Genomic DNA, 23,956 nt, shown 5'->3' with positions numbered 1-23,956 from the left:
GTTAGATAAAGGTTAAATATACTTAGAGAATGGTCTGGGACAGTGAAGTAGGTCAGCTGAAATAATAGAGTACGCAACATTTGGTTCTGGGTTCTGAGATTACGGGTAGTCTCTAGACAACCTTGTCACGCACCCATGTCACCTTGTTCATCCGCAGGGACTTTGTATATTAAAAAAAACTCATAACTCAAAAGACTGCAGGTATTGAGAAAAGACTGAGGATTTTAAGTATTACTTAAGAAATTGCTTTAATTGATTTTAAAAGTTCCCTGAAATGTCTCCTTTCCCACTAAACAAAATAGAGCCTCATGTCTCAGCACCGAATTACATCAAAAAGAGTTTCCATCAGAGAACGATAAATTAAACAAATATACATGTGCTAAGTGTATCATAATCATAGTATCAGACCGCTTCACAAGAGAGAGAACTCAAATGTATTTTTTTTTTAACAATGAAAAAACATTCTAACCAGAGCAACAAGTTAAAAAAAAAGGGGCAAAAGAAGGTTTCAGGGGGAGGGATAACAGCAGTTATGTTCAACAGGTATAAAAATACTAACAGGCAACTGGCCAATTAACTGGTAACAAAGCATCGTGGCTAGGCAGGTCAAGATATGAATACTTGATTTAATTGGTCCAAATCATAAAAGCACAAGCTAAAGTGCTGTTTGGGGGGCAGGTGAGGAGGAGGAAGTCCCAGCAGATGGTTAAGGCAGTGGGAGGAGGGGTCTTAGCTTACCTAGCTAATTCTAAACCAAACCCTAGGCCATACACTTACGCAGTTTGTGTTATACTGAAATTGTTGGACTGGTATCCGAAATATGGTGAAAATCCCAACATGGTACTTGTACTATTTGAGAAGGTCCGGTCACAATTTTCCTAGCTGTTAAAAGCTCCGGATGGACAGTCATTTACCGCCATATAAAAAAAAACAATACAATAAAAAATAAAACAACTTTTTACACAGTTTGAACTGTTTTGAAGCTAATTTCCTGCAATTCTACACATTTTGCCATGTCTTGCGTGTTCATATGACAACATTTATTAAAATGTTGGTCCGTCGCTATTGACCCCTTTCTGGGTCCAGCGTATGGCTGTCTAGGTGGAGCTATTACTATCTTGCTAATATCTATCCTTTCAGAAGTGCCTACATGTAGGGACTAGGGTTTGGTATTGGGCATTTAACTTGGGAGTCGCAACTTAATGTTGGTCTGGAATAGACAGGAGAATAAGGACCGACGTGTCCTGGCCTTAGTCCGAGTCGCTCCTGTCTTCCTTTGTAAGCAGCCGCTTTCCGCTCTTCGGGGCCATTGCTTCTTGCTTGAGGATCTTTGCGGAACTAAGAAAGACAAATACAGGACAAACAGAGGGTGAGACTGTTTACCATTGAGAGGAGAACATGTATGTTGCAGGTAATAGATGTGGGTGGGGGTGGGGGGGTAATGCATGTAAATGGTACATGGGGATTTTAGGGAGAAGTTCCTGTCGTCAGGATGGCTGCCGCTGGTAACTTACCCTTTCTTCTTGTATTTCTCCTGCTCAGCGGGAGGAATGTGGTCCATCAGCTCCAGACTGTCATTGATCTTCTTGAGCCACTCATAGTGCTCTCGGCCACGGACCTTAGAGGAGAGAGGGAGGAAATGAGAGGGGATTTCCCTTGGGCACAACCATGCAGTAGAGATACACAAATTCTCCCTCACAAAAGTGCCTCTGTGTCTGTCAGCTTGTGTGTGTGTCATTCCCTCACCTGCAACAAAAATACATTGTCCTTGTCTTCATCCTCGGTGCTGGAGCCATTCTTGATCTTCTTGCTGGTCCCTGGAGGGGGCAGGGCCTGTTGGGACTCTGAGGAGAGAGGAGACAAGGTCAACAATGACATAGGAGACGAGGGTTGAGACGTGGCCCGAGTCTTACTTCTCTTGGAGCCGTTGGTGGTCTTGGTCCCGTTCAGTTTGTTTGTGTTCTCTTCTTCGGTCTTGCGGTCCCGGCCGGGACAGGCACACACACGGACCTCGAAACAACGGCGACCCAAAACCTGACCCCTAGAAAGGAAGCAAAGGGGTGAAGAATAGTGAAAGTTAGAGGCAATAAACTCACGGGGAGCAAAACACACTAGGGATGTGCATCTTTCACTTCCAAGATGATTCGATATGCATCTAGATACAGTGCATTCGGAAAGTATTAAAACCTTTTTGGGATAGGGGGCAGCATTTTCACTTTTGGATGAATAGCGTGCCCAGAGTGAACTGCCTTCTACTCAGTCCCAGATGCTAATATATGCATATTATTATTAGTATTGGATATAAAACGCTGAAGTTTCTAAAACTGTTTGAATGATGTCTGTGAGTATGGCAGGCGAAAACCTGAGAAAAATCCAACCAGGAAGTGGGACATCTGAGGTTTGTAGTTTTTCAAAGCTTGGCCAACTGAATACAGTGTCTACGGGGTCAAGTTGCACTTCCTAATGCTTCCACTAGATGTCAACCGTCTTTAGAAACTTGTTTCAGGCTTCTGCTATAAAGGAGGGGGGAATGGGAGCTGAATGAGTCATGGGTCTGGGAGAGTGTCTCAGGCTCGTGATGCGCGCTCACGACAGAGTTAACTCTCGTTCCAGTGCTTTTTTTTCAGACAATGGAATTCTCCAGTTGGAACCTTATTGATGATTGATGTTAAAAACATCCTAAAGATTGATTCCATACATCGTTTGACATGGTTCTACGACCTGTAACGTAACTTTTCGAGTTTGTGCCTGGACGTAGTGCTCGTGCCTCATGAAGATGGATTACTGGGCTGAACACGCTAACAAATGGCTATTTGGACATTAATGATGGACTTTATGGAACAAATCAGTCATTTATTGTCAAACTGGGATTCCTGGGAGTGCATTCTGATGAAGATCAAAGGTAAGTGAATATTAATGTTATTTCTAACTTCTGTTGACTCCAACATGGCGGATATTTCTTTGGCTGGATTGGGCTCTGAGCGTCGTACTCAGATTATGCTTTTTCCTTAAAGTTTTTTAGAAATCTGACACAGCGGTTGCATTAAGGAGAAGTCTCTTTAATTCTGTGAATAACACTTGGATATTTTAATCAATGTTTATTATGAGTATTTCTGCAAAATCACCGGATGTTTTGGAATCAAAACATTACTGCATTTAACGCACCAATGTAAACTGAGATTTTTGGATATAAATGTGCACATTATCGAACAAACACACATGTATTGTGTAACATGATGTCCTATGAGTGTCATCTGATCATCAAAGGTTAGTGATTCATTTTATCTATATTTCTGCTTTTTGTGACTCCTATCTTTGGCTGGAAAAATGGCTGTGTTTTTTTGACTTGGCTATCACCTAACAATCATGTTGTGCTTTCGCTGTAAAGCCTTTTTGAAATCAGACACGATGGGTAGATTAACAAGAAGTTTCTTTCATTTGCTGTATTGGACTTGTTAATGTGTGAAAGTTACATTACATTTCACGCGCTGCCTTTTCAGCGGAATGTTGTCGAGGGGTTCCACTAGCGGAACGCCTGCCCTAGAAAGACCCCTGGACTTTTTCGACATCGTTACGTTACAGCCTTATTCTAAAATGGATTAAATTGTTTCCCCCCTTTAAGCTACACACAATACCCCATAATGACAAAACAAAAAGTTTATTTTTTAGCAAAAAATTATAACCTGAAATATTACATTTACATAAGTATTCAGACCCTTTACTCAGTACTTTGTTGAAGCACCTTTGGCAGCGATTACAGCCTAGCCCAAGAGTCTTCTTGGGTATGACGCTACAAGCTTGGCACACCTGTTTTGGGGGAGTTCCTCCCATTCTCTGCAGATCTACTCAAGCTCTGTCAGGTTGGATGTGGCGCATCGCTGCACAGCTATTTTCAGGTTTCTCCAGAGATGCTCGATCAGGTTCAAGTCCTGGCTTTCACTGGGCCACTCAAGGACATTCAGAAACTTGTCCCGAAGCCACTCCTGCGTTGTCTTGGCTGTGTGCTTAGGGTCATTGTCCTGTTGGGAGGTGAGCCTTTGCCCCAGTCTGAGGTCCTGAGTGCTCTGAAGCAGGTTTTCATCAAGGATCCCTCTGTACATTGCGCCATTCAACTTTACCCTCGATCCTGACTAGTCTCCCAGTCCCTGCCGCTGAAAAACATACCCAGAGCATGATGCTCCCACCACCATGCTTCTCCAGACATGACACTTGGCATTCAGGCCAAAGAGTCCTTTAGGTGCCTTTTGGCAAACGCCAACGGGGCTGTCATGTGCCTTTTACAGAGTGGCTTCCATCTGGCCACTACTAAAGGCCTGTTTAGAGGAGTGCTACAGAGATGGTTGTCCTTCTGGAAGGTTCTCCCATCTCCACAGAGGATCTCGGGTTCTTGTTCACCTCTTTGACCAAGGCCCTTCTCCCCCAATTGCTCAGTTTGGCAGGGCAGCCAGCTCTAGGAAGAGTCTAGGTGGTTCCAAAATTGGAAAATGGAGGTCACTGTGGACCTTCAATGCTGCAGACATTCTTTGTTACCCTTCTCCAGATCTGTGCCTCGACACAATCCTGTCTCTGGAGCTCTACGGACAATTCTGTCAACCTCATGGTTTGGTTTTTGCTCTGACATGCACTGTCAACTGTGGGACCTTATATAGACAGGTGTGTGCCTTTCTAAATCATGTCCAATCAATTTAATTTACCAAAGGTGGACTCCAATGAGTTGAAGAAACATCAAGGATGATCAATGGAAACAGGATGCACCTGAGCTCAATTTCGAGTATCATAGCAAAGGTTCTGAATACTTATAAAAAAATAAAACGTATTTACATAAATTAGCAAAACCCTGTTTTCGCTTTGTCATTGTGGGGTATAGTGTGCAGATTGAGTAATTTATTTAATTTAATCCAGTTTAGAATAAGGGTATAATGTAACAATGTGGAAAAAGAAGGGGTCTGAATACTTTCCCAATGCACTGTATACGGGATACAATACATTTTTAGTTTGAAACGATTCAGTGCGATTAGAGAAACGAATCGATGTGATAAGATGCACTAACTTCTGTTGCATAAACATTCACTTTCCATTCTAAATTCAAATCTGCTGCCGATGGAGCTCATGAGCTGGGCCTCTCCGAGTTGGATCTGTTGGAGCAGACTTGTGCGCGTACATGCGTAAATCGTGTTTATGGTTGTCTCTCAAGTTTGGCGTTCAGCTTTTTCGCGCCGGACGCTTTATCTGCTCCACCACGCACCTGTCTGGTAAGGTTGAACGCCTCCTCTCCCACTCAGCCTCCCGACCAAAGCTCTCCCAAGCGGGTGGGCCATCTGCTCCAGTTACCTGCTGCTTGGATCCCACCCGGCGATCTACCCTGGCCTGTCTCCCAGTCTGGTACAGGTACCCCCGCCACACTCCCCCAAGCTTTCGGTTAGCTCCAGCACACACTCACGCCGTAGACTTTGGACTGATCTGAATGTTTACCTAGGCTAATTAACTTGTGAATCTTATGTGAGCTTTATTCAGAAATGCTTTTCATTAACTAGCATCGGTCTACTATTTATTCATCTCAGACTTTTATAGCCTATTGGACTCAGAGCCACGTTATTGTGTTGGGGCGATTGACTTAACTTACAATGTCTAGCCTCAAGACATTTCACTTTTTTATTGTGCCATTTGCTCCATGACTCCTGCACACTTTGTTGAGTATGTGGTTGCTCATTTACCAGAACGTGGATTAGACAATGTTCGTTCCCACCCTCGCGACAAACTTCTTTATTGGTTACATGTACTCTAGGCCTCCCATCCTATTCTAACCCTCTCTCGCTGGCTTTGTATTCATGTTACCTGATGAAATTGCTGTACAATATAATCTTGTTGCCACCTGATGCACATTCAAATGTCATTAAAAATATCAACACTGCAGAGCTCTCCCTGTCCTCTACCGTGCCCTGGAAATGTGCATGAACACACTGGCCCGTCTATGGTTGCTAGTCACAATTCTGATATTTGCTTTGATGATTTCTGCCCTTGTAACAGCCTTGGTTGTCTGCACGTTAACACTAGACGCGTATTACCTGAAATGGATCAATTGAAAGTGTGGGTTCACAGCTCCAATCCAGATATGTTGGTCATTATTGAGACATGGTTAAGAAAGAATGTTCTGATGTTAAACTTCCAGGTTATAACCTTTTTCGGCAAGACAGATCTTCCAAAGATGGGGGAGTGGCCATCTCTACCAAGGATCACCTTCAGTGCTCGGTTGTCTCCAACAGGTCCCCAAACAATTTGATTTGCTGGTTTTAAGCATTAAGCTTTCAAATAGCTCTTCGTTGACTGTTGCTGGGTGCTATCGTCCTCCATCAGCACCAGCCTGTACCCTACCTGCCCTAAGCTCTCTCATGGCCCTTTACACCAAGTCTTAATTTGTCCTGCTAGGTGACCTAAACCAGTACATGCCTAAACCACCTGGCCAAGTTAAAACAATGGGACTCCCTAAATCTGATCACCAATCCCACATGGAATGACCCCAAATACCAAGAAAAGTCTACTCTCCTTGACGTTATCCTCACAAATAATCCTGATTGGTATCAGTCTGGTGTTTTCTGTAATGACCTTAAGTGATCAGTGTTTTACAGCTTGTGTTCGTAATGGCTGCTCAGTGAAAACGACCTCTCCGGATTCGTCATAGATGCTTGCTGAAATGCTTTCCTACATGACCTGGCCTCTGTAAATTGGTATAGAATCAGCTTGATCCCCTTTGTTGAAGATGCTTGGAACGCAATTTATTTTGTTGCATCTTTTCAGTGGTATTGTTAACAAGCATGCCCCCATAAAGACAATTAACAACAGGATCAGACCCTGGTTCGACCGTGATCTGGCAGTGTTACTCCACCTCAAGAACATCATTTGGCGAAAGGTTCTGAAAAAGCGTATGGCTAGGGCCTCCCGGGTGGCGCAGTGGTCTAGGGCACTGCATCGCAGCGCTAGCTGTGCCATCAGAGACTCTGGGTTTGCGCCCAGGCTCTGTCGCAGCCGGCCGTGACCGGGAGGTCCGTGGTGCGATGCACAATTGGCCTAGCGTCGTCCGGGTTAGGGAGGGCTTGACCGGTAGGGATATCCTTGTCTCATCGCGCACCAGCGACTCCTGTGGCGGACCGGAAGCAACTTGTCAATAAACTGACTGGCTTTCTTGATATAGTATTCTTGATATATAGTATTTCTTGATATAGTCTATAGTATTCTCTCTGGTATGCAATCTGGTTTCTGCTCAGGTTATGATTGTGTCACTGCAACCTTAAGGTCCTCAATGTCACCATTGCCTTTGACTAAGCAATGTTGTGCTGCCATCTTAATGGACAAAGCTTTTGATACGGTACACCATTCCAAACTTCTGGGTCGGCTAAGGAGTATTGGTGTCTCCGAGGGGTCTTTGGCCTGGTTTGCTAACTACCTCTCTCAAAGAGTGCAATGTGTAAAGTTAGAAAATCTGCTGTCTCAGCCACTGCCTGTCACCAAGGGAGTACCCCAAGGCTTGATCCTAGGCCCCATGCTCCTCTCAATTTACATCAACAACATAGGTGTTAGGCAGTAGGAAGCGCCCTTGTCCAATTATATGCAGATAGTATTTTACTCAGCTGGCCCCTACACAGATTTTGTGTTGTAGAGAGTTCAAAAAAGCTTTCAGTGTTCAGACAGCTTTCTTTGCCCTTAACATTGTTCTGAACACCTTCAAAACCAAAAAGGTATTGTGGTCGTGTAATAATATTTCACCATTGTCTCAATTTAATGGTATAGACCAGTGGTGGGCAAACTTTTTGGCTCGAGGGCCACATCGGGATGGTCGTATTTTTTGGGGGACCAATTGTTTGTTAAAATCAATTTGCGGGGGCCTCCCGAGTGGTGCAGCGGTTTAAAGGCACTGCATCGCAGCGGTCGTCACTACAGACCCGGGTTCGATCCCAGGCGGTCACACAGCTGGCCGTGACTGGGAGACCCATTGGCCCAGTGTCGTCCAGGTTAGGAGAAGGTTTAGCAGGCGGAGATTTCCTTTTCCCACCACCATCTAGCGACTCCTGTGGCGTACTGGGCGCATGCACGCTGACCAGGTGTATGGTGTTTCCGCCGATACATTGGCGCGGCTGGCTTTCGGGTTAAGCAAGCATTGTGTCAAGAAGCAGTGTGGTTTGGCTGGGTCGTGTTTTGGAGGACACACGGCTCTCGACCTTCGCCTCTCCCGAGTCCGTACTAGAGTTGCAGCAATGAGACAAGACTAACTACCAGTTGGATACCACAAAATGTCTCGCAGGCCGGTTTGAAGTGCCCGGCGGTCCGTACTCCCCCCCCCCCCCAGGTTAGACCGTTCGGAAGTTGACAGTTTTACTTCTTCTCCTGTGTCAACCATGCAGTGCGGGTAGCTTAGGCTACTTTTATTCCCGTATAACAATTTAACACCACATTTCATTAAAACAGAACCGAGCAAATTCATTGATTGTCATAACAAAAAAATGCCTAATATTGTGCATGCTATTTTCCAAATATTTGCATGCTGACAGTGACATGCAAATATGGCAGATCAGGAATAGGCCTACTTTTCATTACTCAGTGCTCGTAGCTGCGCACAGTATGCAGCTTTACTAGGCTACTGATATTTCGTGGGGTTGTTCGGCATGCAAAATGATTAGAGATCAATGAGTCAAAACAATTAGATGCTGAAGGCACGGACGCAGTTGTCACAAAATGAGGTATTTTCAGAAGGTAGAAAGTAATTTAGCACATTGTTTTTGTAGGCGATTCTTAACGTTTGAACCAATTTTGTGACAGATGCATGCTAAATTTGGATCGGAGTCCCGCTGACAGACGCACTCATATCTTACATTTTTCAACCGGGGACAGATCATACATCCCTAAAAAAAACACACACATTACGGAAAATGTAACGCAAACTCAGACCCTGATGCGCAATTTCCAAAATAAAAACACAGTGAGAAGGGATATGGAGAGACACTTACTCCTGGGTCTCCAGGGTCAGGATGGTGAGGATGGGCCGTCTGTTCATACCACCCATGCAACTGGAGTTACACATGAAGTTCAGGAGAACAGTAGTCGTTTCAGAGCCCAGCTATACAAACACATATACACAATGGTAAGCTTCACTTGAACGTACATTGACAAATGCAAAATAGACAGATGTCTCAATGAAAGTGTCAAGAGAAATGGCAAATAAAATACCATTGATAAGAATGAATAGAACGGTCTTGGAAGCTCAAATCCAGCCAACTGGTTAAAGCATGGGTCCATAATGGCTTCCTGGTATGGTGATATAATGATTTCCATGATAATGTAGAATGTTAATTCAAATGATACAAACTGACGTGGCTATTGTTTAAATAATTTCATTTGAGTTGATTCAACAAATCGCAGAACAGATTGATGGGGCACACTTCCTGCCTTGCTCATCTGGGTACACTTGCAATGGCCGCCAGTCCACCCATTATGCAATCATTTACTTGAATGGGGAGGACCGTTCTATTAATTCTCTTTCTATATGGTATACCTGAGGAGGCTCATAGGGCAGTAGCACACTTTGACGCTTGGTGTTTCCATCCTCCAGGTATTGAGCCCACTGGCTCCCCTCCACCCTAATCAAGTGACTGCGGTGGACCACGCCTAGATAAAAAAAAAAACAGGAAGTAGACAAGTAGTGAGGGGGAGTCTCCTCTGTTTCTGGGACAATCTTTTACATGAGGTATACCTTCACTCCATCTCTCTGAGACCATGGAGAATATTATGATTAGATTTGCATGGGTTTCATTCCCTCTTTATTCATTTACATGGCTAAATACAAAAACTGAGCCAAAATAAAATCATGCATATTAGACCATTTTTTTCCACTCTAAGGGCAAAATACTTATTATCTTCATCAGTTTTGAATGTTCACCTTAGACTATAAACACACACCCACCTTCATTGTTATCTGAGGCGCTCTGGTGGTGGGGGCAGCGCCGGACGACCTCAGAGACATGCTCAGACTTCTTGTAGATAGCGGTGGCCCTGAGGATGGCTCCTGGCGGGGGATCCATGGCCATCAACACCTCCACAGGGCACGTCTTAGCCAGCTGGCAGTACAGCTTGTTCAGCTGCACAGAATACTGGGAGGGGAGCGAAAACAATGAGCAACCAGTTGTATGTGTCTATAGGAATTTCATTTTGTGAAACAAAGTGGTGAATTGAATTGATAAAAAGTGGAAAAAAATAAGCACTTTGGTGAAGTTATTTCACTTTGGCTATATTTTGTGTGTGTGAGTATTATCCATTTATAAAGTTTACATAAAATACTGAACACTAGCAAATGGTGGGCTTAACACCTACAGGTATAAGATCATAACACATTAACAATTATATTAATATTCGGAAGAAATCGTAAATACCCTGTTTATAACTATACATTTTGACCAAAAGGGCTGCATTTGAACCCTTTCCATAATGGAGCCCTTGTGTGGAACATGCCCTGTCATGTCAGACCCATGCATTACTGCCACCTACCAGCATGCAACTCCTCAGTTCCAATGAATGAGTTGCAGGGGGCGTTAGTTTGAGGGCAGCACACCCTAACTCAAGCCTGATAGACCTATCATAGTACGGTGACATGTGAGTCACTGTGGAAACCTTGCTGCTATTGGCTGTTTTAATCCAAATACTTTTTCGCCAAAACCTTGAGTTTCAGCAAATCGTCACAATGAACTGGATTCCAGTTGAATGCAACCACAGGGAATTAGAATGAGTGGAATATCTTTCATCTCTGTCGGAGGTAAAGTAACTGCAATTTACTGTAATTAATTCATTGAAATGAGACCATGGTTTAACAAACTGGTTTGAAGCCATTTCACTGTTACTTTTTTGACAATCACAATAGGTACCTTAATCAAAATACTTCAAAATAGATGTTTCCTCCAGAAGAGAAAAGTAATTCTAAAGTTGAGAGATCAATAGAGAGAGAGATATATATATATATAGCATGTGAATATACAGTGAGACAAGGCTTCTTAAAGGGTGGGGCTGGACCCCATGGAAGGCTGTGTTTCATTCCTATAGAGTACCACAGTATGAGTCATAATACCCATAAAGCCTAGCAGTCAAACAAGGAAAGGGTTCCAACCATTTGTCCACCATAAATTGTTCCCACTGGGCAGTGGTTCCCAAACTGTGGGGCTCATTCTAGCTTTAAACTTCCTCTTGAAAATTGCAATAGTAGAATGCACAAGGTGCAATTTCTATATTTGGCAGCGTGCATCATCAGTTTCTCTTGTCATGTTAGTCATTGCATACCTTAGAAAGCAATTTATAACTTGCCAGAAATGTCCAGATCAACTAGTCCATGTCAGCCAAAGTGTTTTTAGGTAGGTTTTGTAGCCCATAGATATTGTAATTTGTGTCACTCAAATATCACATGAATACCCATTAGACATGCCAAAACGTATAGAATTGCTAGAAAATCTGCTTTAAACCTGCTAAATGTTCTCCGCCAACAAGAGGGGAGTGAAAAGTTTTTCATGAACATTGTTAGTGCCCATAGAAATAGACGTCCCCCAATGCTAGGGGCCCTGAGGGAAAAAGTGTGGGAACCCCGGCCATAGGGGATTTTAGAAACACTTAAAATAAGGGCTGTGTTTTGTTTAGACTTACCCTGGTGTGACGTTTTGATCACCACGTAAATCGCTCTAGGACAAGGTGACTTATAATATATTCGCCTGTATTTACCCCTCAAATTAAATTTGCAGCTATTTAGTTGCTAATGTGGCTATCGTAAAGAACTATAAATGCCGTGATGATCTGGATGAGACTGACTTGAGGCAAAGCTAAGAATCTTTGGATTAATTATCTAATGTTAGTTAAGATTTGTAATGATTAAATTGGCTAAATGTCTTTAACATGTATAATTCTGTGAAGTGTCTTGTGCAAGTTTTAAATGGGGCGGCAGGTAGCCTAGTGGTTAGAGTGTTGGACTAGTAACTGAAAGGTTGCAAGATCAAATCCCTGAGCTGACAAGGTAAAAATCTGTCGTTCTGCCCCTGAACAAGGCATTTAACCCACTGTTCCTAGACCTTCATTGAAAATAAGAATTTGTTCTTAAAGGTAAAAAAAAAAATACATATGTTTTAATGGACACAATACCTGTTAACAAAGGAGTCAGCTAGAGATGACGTGCAGGAGCTTGCAGGGATTTGTAGTATTCCATCATGTCTACTTTGATGCTAATTAGCATTTTCGAAACAGAATAAATAGAGCCGAATACATTGATTGAAAAAGTCACCTTGTATGAGAGAGATTTACATACTTACACGCCAGGGTAAGCCCACGCAAAACACATCACTTATTTTAAGTGATAAATTACCATATTATCATGAATTATAAACTGGGTGGTCTGAGCATTGGTAAAATATTTTCACTGTTCTAATTACGATAATAACCAGTTTATAAAAGGCAACTCTGGAGTTTGTGGTATATGGCCAATATACCACGGCTAAGGGCTGTAATTCAGGCACTTCTGTTGGGCAGAAGAACAGCCCTTAACCACGGTATATTGGCCATATATACCACACTTCCTCGGGCCTTAACTATACGTGTGTGCATGTATTCAGGCATGAGCATGTGCAGTAAGCCATATGCATGACACTCACAGTGGAAGTGACAGACTTGGCGGTACCCGACTTCTGGAATCGCAGCTGGAAGCCGTGCTTCCCAGGGTAGTCGTTGGTGGAGGGGACTGTGGAGGCGGGGGGAGGCACGCTGTCCAGGTTTGACACAGAGGGCTCCACAACCGGGGGCTCCAGCAGTTCAAACAGGACCTCGTCAAAGACCTTGTGGAGAGTCGCGTCGGGAAGGAGCTGTGAGGGAGGTAAGTGGATGCCATTTATCTACAGAGGAGTAAAGCATTCAAGTTATCAGTTGCTTGTTACATTTCTGTCTGAATAATGAAACAGGAGTGCCCACCATGGAAATCAAATTACCAGAGAAAAAAAAAATGAGCCCATTCTAAAAACGTGTGGCGTCACGAAAATACTTCCTTTACGTCATGAGGTAGACAATAAAACGTACCGAGACATCCAGGTCAGACCAGTTTTCAGTAGCAACCAGTGGAATACTGGGCCCCTGAGGTGTCATACTATAAAAAAGAAATCACCGGATCAGTCATTATTATTATGGCCCTAAAAAGACCTATGCAGAAAAGGTGCTTTAATACATTGAACAATGTCTCTGGGCTTCCACTCACAGAACCACCTCGATCTAGTCTAGAAGTAGCTACCTACCTTGGTAGTCTTAAACATAAGTCTGTGGTCCTAAAAGTTGTTAAAAACTTACTTGCTCTCCCAAATCTGCTGGAAGGAACATTGGCCCAGGGGGGGGCTGAGCTCTTCCATCCTGTATCCGTTCACTTTCTCGACAGTTCACAAGACCGGTTGGGAGGAGAGGATTGGACACAGGGACACAAGGAGGGAGGAAGGCGATAGGATCTAGGAGAGAGAGCACACCCATGTAATTAGTTAAGAAAAAAATCTATACTAGTTTTAGCAGCTACCGGTGTCTTCAAAACAATACATTTATGGAATGAGTGGGGAAAGGGGGACAACAGCTCCCAAGTGGCACTGCAGTCTAAGGCAGTGCATCTCAGTGCTAGAGGGGTCACTACAGACCCTGGTTCGAGTCCAGGCTGTATCACAAACGGCAGTAATTGAGTCCCATTGGGCAGCGCACAATTAGCCCAGTGTCGTCCTGGTTAGGGTTTGGCCAGGGTAGGCCTTCATTGTAAATAGGAAATTGTTCTTAACTGACTTGCTTAGTTAAATAAAAAAAGGCTAGAATGCAGGTAATGACCGACTGGGTTGTGTAGTTAGCTAGACAGCAATGTGAGCAAGTGGTATTAGGCTAATCCTCATCTAAATCTATGATTAACTTGCAACCCACCCTGTACAGAGAGAAATAATAAAGGTGTCTATGTATGCCATGGTTCATTGGACAGAGCCTATGAGGGAAATTAACGTCGTTGTTGTAGGCCAGGGATCATCAACTAGATTTCTACATTTGTATATGATCACATGTATCTCTCTTATGCGTGGGAATACTTGGGAACGTTTTTTTTTAAAGTAAATCACTTGAAGCGGATTTCCTGGGGGTTTTGCAGTCATGTCTGACAATGAGAACTTGGGGACAAAATAAAACCACCTGTGGGCCAAATCCAGTTGGGGAACCTTGTTCTAAGGTAAAGTTAAATGAATACACGGTGAAAATAAGATCTATGGTAAACACAGGCTTAGGATATCTTATTTCTTGTTCTATGAGAACCAGCTAAATAACTTTTTTGTAAATTCTATAGAATTTATGTAATAATAAAAACGGTTTCATAATTCATAAAGATCATGTTAACTGGCATAGACCGCTTTCGGTGTTCCCAAACATTGCCGCACGAGGGAGATGCGCGCAAATTGTTAGATAAAAGTTATTATAAATATTATAAATATGAATGTCAGTACCCTGCGGAAAGGCCGCAGTTGTACATGAAACACATTGGTACAGATAAGCGTTTTCAGAATTGACCTTTTTACAAGTATCGACTGAAGGTGGCTCAATCTTGTTTCTGACAAATCGCGCGAGGGTTTGAGCGTTCCTCAGTTAAGGCCTAGCATGTCCTAGCTAATTAGCGAGCAGGTTAGACACCCAAAACAGTCTGAAACGTAAGCGATTCGTGATCATCATCCCACTTCCATGTCATATAATACTACAATGTGTAGTGGTTACATTTGTATTAATACAACGAAATACAAGACACACCAAACTTCACCCACCATCTTCCACTAAAATCTGCTAGCTCAGCTGTAAGCTTGACTGGCTTTTTTACTAGAATCTCAAATCAACAACGACCACAAACTTTTCCAGGCAAAATAATTTGCTACGCTGCCTAAAATAAAGTAAACATGGATTTATACCTCGCCTCCCGTTTATGAATCTTTTCTTGCAGCACCTTGGTTCTCTGTCAATGCAATCCGTAGCAGCTATAAAGCAAAATATTTTGTTTCAGTGAAAAGCGTGCATTTCGGGGATTTCCCCAATAACCAGAATAGGGGAGGGGCTGTGCAGAGTTCACAGGCCACCAATCAGAGGCTGCGCCCACCGAGGTGTATGTTTTTAAATGAAATTGCGCGAAATGTTCCAAAAACAAAATATTAAGTGGATACATTTTACATTTTGGTATTGCTAAATTATATTGGCTGAATGCAGGAATGAAAACAAATATTGTGGCGTTTGAGGCACATCATTCATTGCTGGTTATCATGCGTTGTATCATCACATTGAATTGCATAGTTCATGTTTTGTGATAATGTCTGATAATGATGTCTAATTTCTCAGATTATGTGCATGTCCAAAGATTATGAACTCATGCAAAATGATTTCCTTCAAAATAAAAAATAAATATGTAAAAGTTGCATTCATTTAGAAAAGACATGCCTGCTCCTCAAAATGTCCTTATTTCAACTGTTATAACGGCTTAATGTAATTCACCAATATTCAATCTTCCACTCTAGTTAATATGCCTAAATTATGGAATATTGTTGATGATGAGTCGATAGGCTACTAGCATTGATGGCACTAGTAGCCCTGCTATTAAGAGGGATAGCTGACTAGCTGACGTTTGAGTGAATATTCAAGCTGGTTTATTTGTCATGTACACATGATATGAGAATAAGAGCACCTCCTCCCAGCTGCCAACTGCACTGAGGCTAGGAAACAGTGTCACCACCGATAAATCAATAATAATTTAGAATTTCAATAAGCATGTTTCTACGGCTGGCCTTGCTTTCCACCTGGCTACCGCTAACCCGGTCAACAGCCTCGCACCCCCCACAGCAACTTTCCCAAGCCTCCCCCATTTCTCTTTCACCCAAATCCAAATAGCTGATGTTCTGAAAGAGCTGCAAAATCTGGACCCCTATAAATCAGCCGGCTAGACAATCTGGACGCTCTCTTTCTAAAATGATCTGCCAAAATTGTTGCAACCCCTATTACTAGCCTGTTCTCTTTGGTATCGTCTGAGATCCCCAAAGATTGGAAAGCTGCTGCGGTCATCCCCCTCTTCAAAGGGGGAGACACTCTAGACCCAAATTGCTACAGACCTATAACTATCCTACCCTGCCTTTCTAAGGTCTTCGAAAGCCAAGTTAACAAACAGATCACCAACCGTTTCGAATCCCACCGTACCTTCTACCCTATGCAATCTGGTTTCCGAGCTGGTCATGGGTGCGCCTCAGCCACGCTCAAGGTCCTAAACGATATCATAACTGCCATCGATAAGAGACAATACTGTGCAGCTGTATTCATCGACCTGGCCAAGGCTTTCGACTCTGTCAATCACCACATTCTTATTGGCAGACTCAACAGCCTTGGTTTCTCAAATGACTGCCTCGCCTGGTTCACCAAGTACTTTTCAGACAGAGTTCAGTGTGTCAAATTGGAGGGCCTGTTGTCCGGACCTCTGGCAGTCTCTATGGGGGTGCCACAGGGTTCAATTATCGGGCCGACTCTTTTCTCTGTAGACATCAATGATGTCGCTCTTGCTGCTGGTGATTCTCTGATTCACCTCTACGCAGATGACACCATTTTGTATACTTCTGGCCCTTCTTTGGACACTGTGTTAACTAACCTCCAGACGAGCTCAATGCCATACAACTCTCCTTCCGTGGCCTCCAACTGCTCTTAAATGCAAGTAAAACTAAATGCATGCTCTTCAAGCAATCGCTGCCCACACCTGCCCACCCGTCCAGCATCACTACTCTTGACGGTTCTGACTTAGAATATGTGGACAACTACAAATACCTAGGTGTCTGGTTAGACTGTAAACTCTCCTTACAAACTCACATTAAGCATCTCCAATCCAAAATTAAATCTAGAATTGGCTTCCTATTTCGAAAACAAAGCATCCTTCACTCATGCTGCCACACATACCCTCGTAAAATTGACTATGCTACCGATCCTTGACTTCGGCGATGTCATTTACAAAATAGCCTCCGACACTCTACTCAGCAAATTGAATGCAGTCTATCACAGTGCCATCCGTTTTGTCACCAAAGTCCCATATATTACCCACCACTGCGACCTGTATGTTCTCGTTGGCTGGCCCTCGCTTCATATTCGTTGCCAAACCTACTGGCTCCAGGTCTTCAAGTCTTTGCTAGGTAAAGCACCGCCTTATCTCAGCTCACTGGTCACCATAGAAGCACCCACCCGTAGCACGCGCTCCAGCAGGTATATTTCACTGATCATCCCCAAAGCCAACACTTCCTTTGGCTGCCTTTCCTTCCAGTTCTCTGCTGCCAATGACTGGAACTAATTGCAAAATTCACCCATCTGTAAATAGCCCATCCAACTACCTCATCCCCCATACTGTTATTTATTTTACTCCTTTGCACCCCAGTATCTCTACTTGCACACTCATCTTCTGCACATCTATCACTCCAGTGTTTAATTGCTATATTGTAATTAATTTGCCACTATGGTGTATTTATTGCCATACCTCCCTTATCCTACATCATTTGCACACACTGTATATATAGACCTTATCTATTGTATTATTGACTACATGTTTGTTTATTCCATGTGTAACTCTGTGTTGTTGTTTGTGTCACACTGCTTTGCTTTACCTTGGCCAGGTCGCAGTTGTAAATGAGAACTTGTTCTCAACTGGCTTACCTGGTTAAATAAAGGTGAGATAAAACAAATTAAAATAAATATACATGGATGCAGAGTGCAATAAACTGCTTAGCATTCTTTCAGGTTCACCTCTGGAAAATGCAACAACAATAGAAAAGTAAGCTATTAAATACAAAGAGTAGGAAAAACACAAACTTTATGAAGTAAAAATAGAATGATAATTTAGATAAAATATAATACAAGAAGGCACTCAAGCGAATTGACGTTGGATATTTACACATGCATGTGCAGGACCAGGAAATGATATTGATGGTACCAACCAGCAGTAAGAACCTAATCCTGATCATAGTAGTAGGCTACTGTATATAGACATATCTAGGATATAGATACCATGAATGGTGTTAGTAAGGTCACTTCAGAGCAATGCAAACAGATAGAAAATAACTACATTTGAGTTGTACGGTGCACACAAGCACCTAATTCGATCATCACCATATCTAAATGACAAACACATGCTTAACCATTCTGAATGAGACAGCAGTACTAACTGATTAAATAGCAGCGTGTAAAGATATTATAAGAACATAATAAGTACTTACTAAACTTTTATAGTTTTCAGTCTTATAAGTCTTGGCCAAGTTTGCGTGAATGGATTTCAGACAGTTTTATGATTAAGGCATTAATAATACAAGTCGATCTATCATCATATTATTATGGTTTTACACAGTGTACAGTAGTTTACAGGGATGGGACTGCATAGTTGAAGTCGGAAGTTTACATACACCTTAGCCAAATACATTTAAACTCAGTTTTTCACAATTCCTGACATTTAATCCTAGTAAAAATTCCATGTCTTAGGTCAGTTAGGATCACCAATTTATTTAAAGAATGTGAAATGTCAGAATAATAGTAGAGAGAATTATTTATTTCAGCTTTTATTTTTTTCATCACATTCTCAGTGGGTCAGAAGTTTACATACATTCAATTAGTATTTGGTAGCATTGTCTTTAAATTGTTTAACTTGGGTCAAACGTTTCGGGTAGTCTTCCACAAGCTTCCCACAATAAGTTGGGTGAATTTTGGCCTATTCCTCCTGACAGAGCTGGTGTAACTGAGTCAGGTTTGTAGGCCTCCTTGCTCGCACACGCTTTTTCAGTTCTGCCCACACTTTTTCTGTAGGATTGAGGCCAGGGCTTTGTGATGGCCACTCCAATACCTTGACTTTGTTGTCCTTAAGCCATTTTGGCACAACTTTGGAAGTATGCTTGGGGTCATTGTCCGTTTGGAAGACCCATTTGCAACCAAGCTTTAACTTCTTGAGATGTTGCTTCAATATATCCACACAATTTTCCACCCTCATGATGCCATCTATTTTGTGAAGTGCACCAGTCCCTCCTGCAGCAAAGCACCACCACAACATGATGCTGCTACCCCCGTGCTTCACGGTTGGGATGGTATTCTTCGGCTTGCAAGCCTCCCCCTTTTTCCTCCAAACATAACGATGGTCATTATGGCCAAACAGTTCTATTTTTGTTTCATCAGATCATAGGACATTTCTCCAAAAAGTACAATCTTTGTCCCCATGTGCAGTTGCAAACTGTAGTCTGGCTTTTCTATGGCTTTTCTATGGCGGTTTTGGAGAAGTGGCTTCTTCCTTGCTGAGTGTCCTTTCAGGTTATGTCGATATAGAACTCGTTTTACTGTGGATATAGATACGTTTGTGCCTGTTTCCTCCAGCATCTTCACAAGGTCCTTTCTTGTTGTTCTGGGATTGATTTGCACTTTTCGGACCAAAGTACGTTAATCTCTAGGAGACAGAACGCGTCTCCTTCCTGAGTGCTATGACGGCTGTGTGGTCCCATGGTGTTTATACTTGCATACTATTGTTTGTACAGATGAACGTGGTGGCTTCGGGTGTTTGGAAATTGATCCCAAGGATGAACCAGACTTGTGGAGGTCTACAATTTTTTTTCTGAGGTCTTGGCTGATTTCCCATGATGTCAAGCAAAGAGGCACTGAGTTTGAAGGTAGGCCATGAAATACATCCACAGGTACACCTCCAATTGACTCAAATTATCTCAATTAGCCTATCAGAGGCTTCTAAAGCCATGACATCATTTTCTGGAATTTTCCAAGCTGTTTAAAGGCACAGTCAACTTAGTGTATGTAAACTTCTGATCCACTGGAATTGTGATGCAGTAAATTATAAGTGAAATAATCTGTCTGTAAACAATTGTTGGAAAAATTACTTGTCATGCACAAAGTAGATGTCGTAACCGACTTGCCAAAACTATAGTTTGTTAACAAAAAAATTGTGGAGTGGTTGAAAAACTAGTTTTAATGACTCCAACCTAAGTGTATGTAAACTTCCGACTTCAACTGTATCTACTTTTTGAAACCAGTCCTACCGTTACACAAGGACAGATACAGGGAACGGGTCCTAGTCGATGAGAATACATTTTTGCTGAGGCGTCTGTTATTTGCAGAAGAGAGGCGGTGATGGGATTTTCAAACAGAGCGGTTGCCAGGTAAAAACATTGCTAAAATAAAATGCCTTCAATATTGTGACTCTGGCTGATTGCTGAACTTTGAAAATATCCCATTGCTAGGAACTGATTTAGGTTATCAGGCTAGTCTACTCTTCACACTAGAGTTTCCTCACCATTAGTGAGCTACCACTGTCTCTGAAAAGAGGTACCTGGAACCAAATAGGGTTCTTCAACGGATTCTCCTATGGGGACAGCTGAAGAACCCTGTAAGGTTCTAGATAGCACGCTTTTTTTTCTAAGAGTGTGTGTTTGCTCTTATGGTTACAGGTCTCAAGGAGTTGGCTATACAAGTCTAACTAGTTATAATCAGTATTTTATTTAGAGTCTAAGTTAAGCATAGATAGACATCCATACTAGTATAGCATGTGCTCCTTTTTTGCCAATAGACACCATTGCGTTCTAAGTCTGAGACTTGTTGAACGCACAATTGGCTATAATGCGACATCCGTTTTCTGTCACACGCCACATTACTGTAAAGTGTTTAAGAACTGGCACTCTGGCCACCCCATTTTGCTAATCACACACACACAGTGCGGGAGCGAGTCATTACAGAGGAACAGTAATCACATCGCATGACACACAGCAGGTCACCTGTTTGACTGGCGGTGGGGCAGTCACATGGTCCGTGTGCGTCGGTCAGTGTGGCGGTGTGAATTTCCATCAGATAACACTCTCTGATTGGTGTCACTTCCAGTTTTGGAACAACACAACTGACCTGTTTTCATTTCTTAGTTTGGGCCAGTCCTGTTGGTTTTTTTTTAATCTTTGATTGGGACAGTTGGTTCTAACAGGCACCACTGTGTATTATCTGTGTCTGTCCCGGGATACAGGTATGTAGGTCTACATAGACCCACACACTCTTAGAGAGAAAAGGTGCTATTTAGAACATAAAGGTGTTCTTTGGCTGTCCCGATAGAAGAACCCTTTGAAGAACCCTTTTTGGTTCCATGTAGAACCCTTTTTTTAAGAGTGCATGTCATGTGGTCTGGAGGTCCTAGGCCACTGTTCTCCTGGTATAGAATTTCTTCCTCATTTAGTGTGGGCCATACACATGACTCACTGGCCTGGGGCCCTGGCTTTGGACGATGGTGTCAGGTTCAGCTCCTCTTTCTCAATCTGTGCCTTAGATTAGAGTATGATAGAGGGGAGGGGGGAAGGGGAAGATGTGAGGAAGGGAAAGTGGGGTGAGATGTGAGCTTGTTCACAGAGGGTGTGGGTGAGTTGGATTGATAGATCTAGTCCAGACATTTTTCCATTGCATTTTTGTCAGGTCCTGCCTTGCCCCTCATAACCCTTACCAAGACACACCTCCCAATTCACACCTGCTAGCTGTCCCCAATTTCCCCAGCCACCCCTACTTCGCCGACCCAAGTGGTACATTCCAAATTTAGGGCCCACTGGTTGCCTCGGAAAGGATTCATATTTTTGTGTGAAATAGGGAAGTGTTTGTGGTGGATGGGGTGAGTTAGCTGTGGTGTACTGGTGGGGAGCGTCACCCTTTTGGCATGTGTTCTAAAATAGCGGAAAGACAGAATGACTGCCAGGGCAATGTAGACAAGCCCATCTGACTATCCAGAAGAAGAGTTGAGTCATAGGTCCAGATTGGTGGTGGTGGACATTGGCTTTCTCCCAAGGTCCAGGCATCCAGCCTTTGCACACCATCCCCTGCAGAGGGATGGGCTACATATCTAAGCATATCATAAATATAGTCCTTTCTATAGATGTACCTTTTTCAGCCACTGCAGGTCTCAATCTAATCAATAAGAGGAAAGTGTCTCTTCACTCAATTATAACCATTCTTAATAATGGTGGTGGAGAAAATCACATGTTAAGTTTGAAGAGGAATTAGTTTAAAAGTAGACCAACTAGTCTACCGCACTTTTTAAAATAATGCTTTTTAACTGAATTTAACAATGGCATGAACCATCACGAATATCTCTTTTGCACATGCTGTTCAGCTTCTATATGTCCAATATACTGTATCTAGGCCACTCATGGAATCTGAAAAACCCACAGTGCATAGAAGTTACAGTGAGATGGTGGTTATTCTGTATGCTGATGAAGCGCTCCTCTTGACTTCAGCCAATGGTGTATAAGGTCAAGACGGACTGCTTCCGTCTCACCCCAAAAGACGACCTCTGTGACAGGCCTGCAAGAGTAGGGGGCGGCTAAAACGCCCTCCCGTCGACCCTCGTTCCCTCCGCACCTTCTCTCCGTCGTTTGAAAATACCAAGAGTTGTGCGCCGGTGTACTGATGTCATTATATACAAACTGGACCCAGACGCTCCACAAACTTCAAAGAGAGGACACGTTAAACATTTAGAACTATCGCCACCTCGTCGGTTTTCACTTTGGTTCCAGTTTTTGTCTTGGGTTTTACTCTTCCTTTCGATTTTTAATACAAGTACCAGGTTTATTGTCCTTATTCCAATTGAGTTTTTTTCACGTGGTGTCCAGTTGGGATAACGCGCGGGGGAGCGGGACACAACTGTCACCGACTGTAATCTGTGTCTCGCGCTGTCAAAGACATGCCGTCTGGGTTTCAGCAACTCGGAGGGGAGGTAATCTAAACAACACTCGTTTTTATAAGAAAATAGTTGATTTGCAATAAGTAAATTGCAATGAAATGTTTTCATGCGCACTAACACTGAGTAGCCTATGATGGATGAAGTATAATTTATTCACTATTGACACTGATTTTCAATAGTCTAGCCCATGTCTCTGCATAATGTGTGATTTTAAATGTATATTGTGTTGTTTAAAACCTTTTTCTACGACTGTAAAAGCATCATTATCAATGTATCTATTCATCAAATTATACATTTATTGTTTATGTTTTATAATCCAAGTTTTAAGCTCTCATTAGGAAAAATAAAAATCGATCACGCACTCTTATCCTAATCTATATATTTCTAAGTATCTCTATCTGTTTATTCTCATCCTCCTCTGAGTGCATGATCGATTTTTTTTCACCTGACAAAATAACTGGTCTGCCAGTGGCATTGAATCCCGCTGGTTGAATCAACGTTGTTTCAATGTAATTTCGCATGTGCATACAATGATGACAATGATGACTCCATCCAAGCAAACGGTCACTAATACCACTGCAGAATCTTGTGATCTATGACGTGGTTCACAACAACATGGTTGACCAAAATAAGGACAGAGCAACCGCTGTTTGTTAGTGTCCGTCAAATATAACAAGATAAGAAAAGACAGTGTTTCTATTGAGAGTGAAATTAAATTTGACATTTTGTGTTATTAGGATAATTATAACAATTGCTATTCATATATTAAACAAAACATAATGTTCTATTTTCTGGAAGATTGACAAAACATAAAGTCAACCTTTATTTTGGACATGAGAGCCCGTAGTTTTATTGGTCCTATATAGTGACCTTGATCAGCAGAGAGAAGAGCATGCTTACTGATCAGGGCTGAGATGAATATGGGTTGGTTGGTAGATCACCCAGTACAACCTGTACCTTGTTCCTTCCCACAGCTGACGCCAACAAGGTTGCTGACACTTTAATTCAAAACCATTCTTCTTAGACTTACTAGGATTTCAGCATCTCTTCTTTCTTTTCATGATTGGTGGCACAATAGCAAAAAACACATCACTAAACTGTTATATCAAAATGCCGGTACGTTTAAATTGGTTGCTGATGACAGAATCTGAGACAGTGAGAAACAATATTATCTTGCCTTGACCTCAA

General features: G+C 42.5%; 2 protein-coding genes across 10 annotated transcripts in view; one reads left to right on the top strand and one right to left on the bottom strand.

Moving 5' to 3' along the window:
* Nucleotides 1–222: 222 nt before the first annotated feature.
* Nucleotides 223–23,935, bottom strand: LOC110500680 (cellular tumor antigen p53). Of its 6 annotated transcripts, none has more exons than XM_090214777.1 (11): nucleotides 23,799–23,935; nucleotides 13,351–13,502; nucleotides 13,087–13,153; nucleotides 12,669–12,905; nucleotides 9,953–10,139; nucleotides 9,545–9,657; nucleotides 9,000–9,109; nucleotides 1,914–2,041; nucleotides 1,747–1,844; nucleotides 1,515–1,618; nucleotides 223–1,338 (listed from the first exon to the last, which is right to left on the bottom strand). In XM_090214777.1, exons 2-11 carry the CDS (start codon nucleotides 13,407–13,409, stop codon nucleotides 1,251–1,253), a joined length of 1,191 nt encoding a protein of 396 aa, XP_090070903.1. In that variant the 5' UTR covers nucleotides 13,410–13,502; nucleotides 23,799–23,935; the 3' UTR covers nucleotides 223–1,250. The 6 variants fall into 6 exon arrangements, with proteins under 6 accessions (XP_090070903.1, XP_021433855.2, XP_021433854.2 ...); XM_021578180.3 differs by lacking the exon at nucleotides 23,799–23,935 and adding an exon at nucleotides 14,973–15,146 and having other exon boundaries at nucleotides 12,669–12,875; XM_021578179.3 differs by lacking the exon at nucleotides 23,799–23,935 and adding an exon at nucleotides 14,973–15,138.
* Nucleotides 12,754–23,956, top strand: part of LOC110500678 (solute carrier family 2, facilitated glucose transporter member 4) — a 30,307-nt gene continuing 19,104 nt past the window's right edge. The window contains exon 1 of one of the 4 annotated variants that reach the window (XM_090214773.1): nucleotides 12,754–12,886. Coding sequence is in view for 1 of the 4 variants with exons in the window: in XM_021578174.3 (XP_021433849.2) it covers nucleotides 22,769–22,801 (33 nt within the window). In the remaining 3 variants the exon portion in view is untranslated. Of the gene's footprint in view, nucleotides 12,887–21,976; nucleotides 22,802–23,956 lie in introns of those variants that run through there. The other 3 variants (XM_021578174.3, XR_016490361.1, XM_090214774.1) reach the window with 3 other exon arrangements.

The sequence above is a fragment of the Oncorhynchus mykiss genome, chromosome 21 (assembly GCF_057628025.1).
Source record: "Oncorhynchus mykiss isolate SJ-2025 chromosome 21, ASM5762802v1, whole genome shotgun sequence".
Lineage (NCBI taxonomy): Eukaryota > Metazoa > Chordata > Actinopteri > Salmoniformes > Salmonidae > Oncorhynchus > Oncorhynchus mykiss.
The sequence above is the reverse complement of the archived record's forward strand: the minus strand, read 5'-3'. Positions and strand labels throughout refer to the sequence as shown.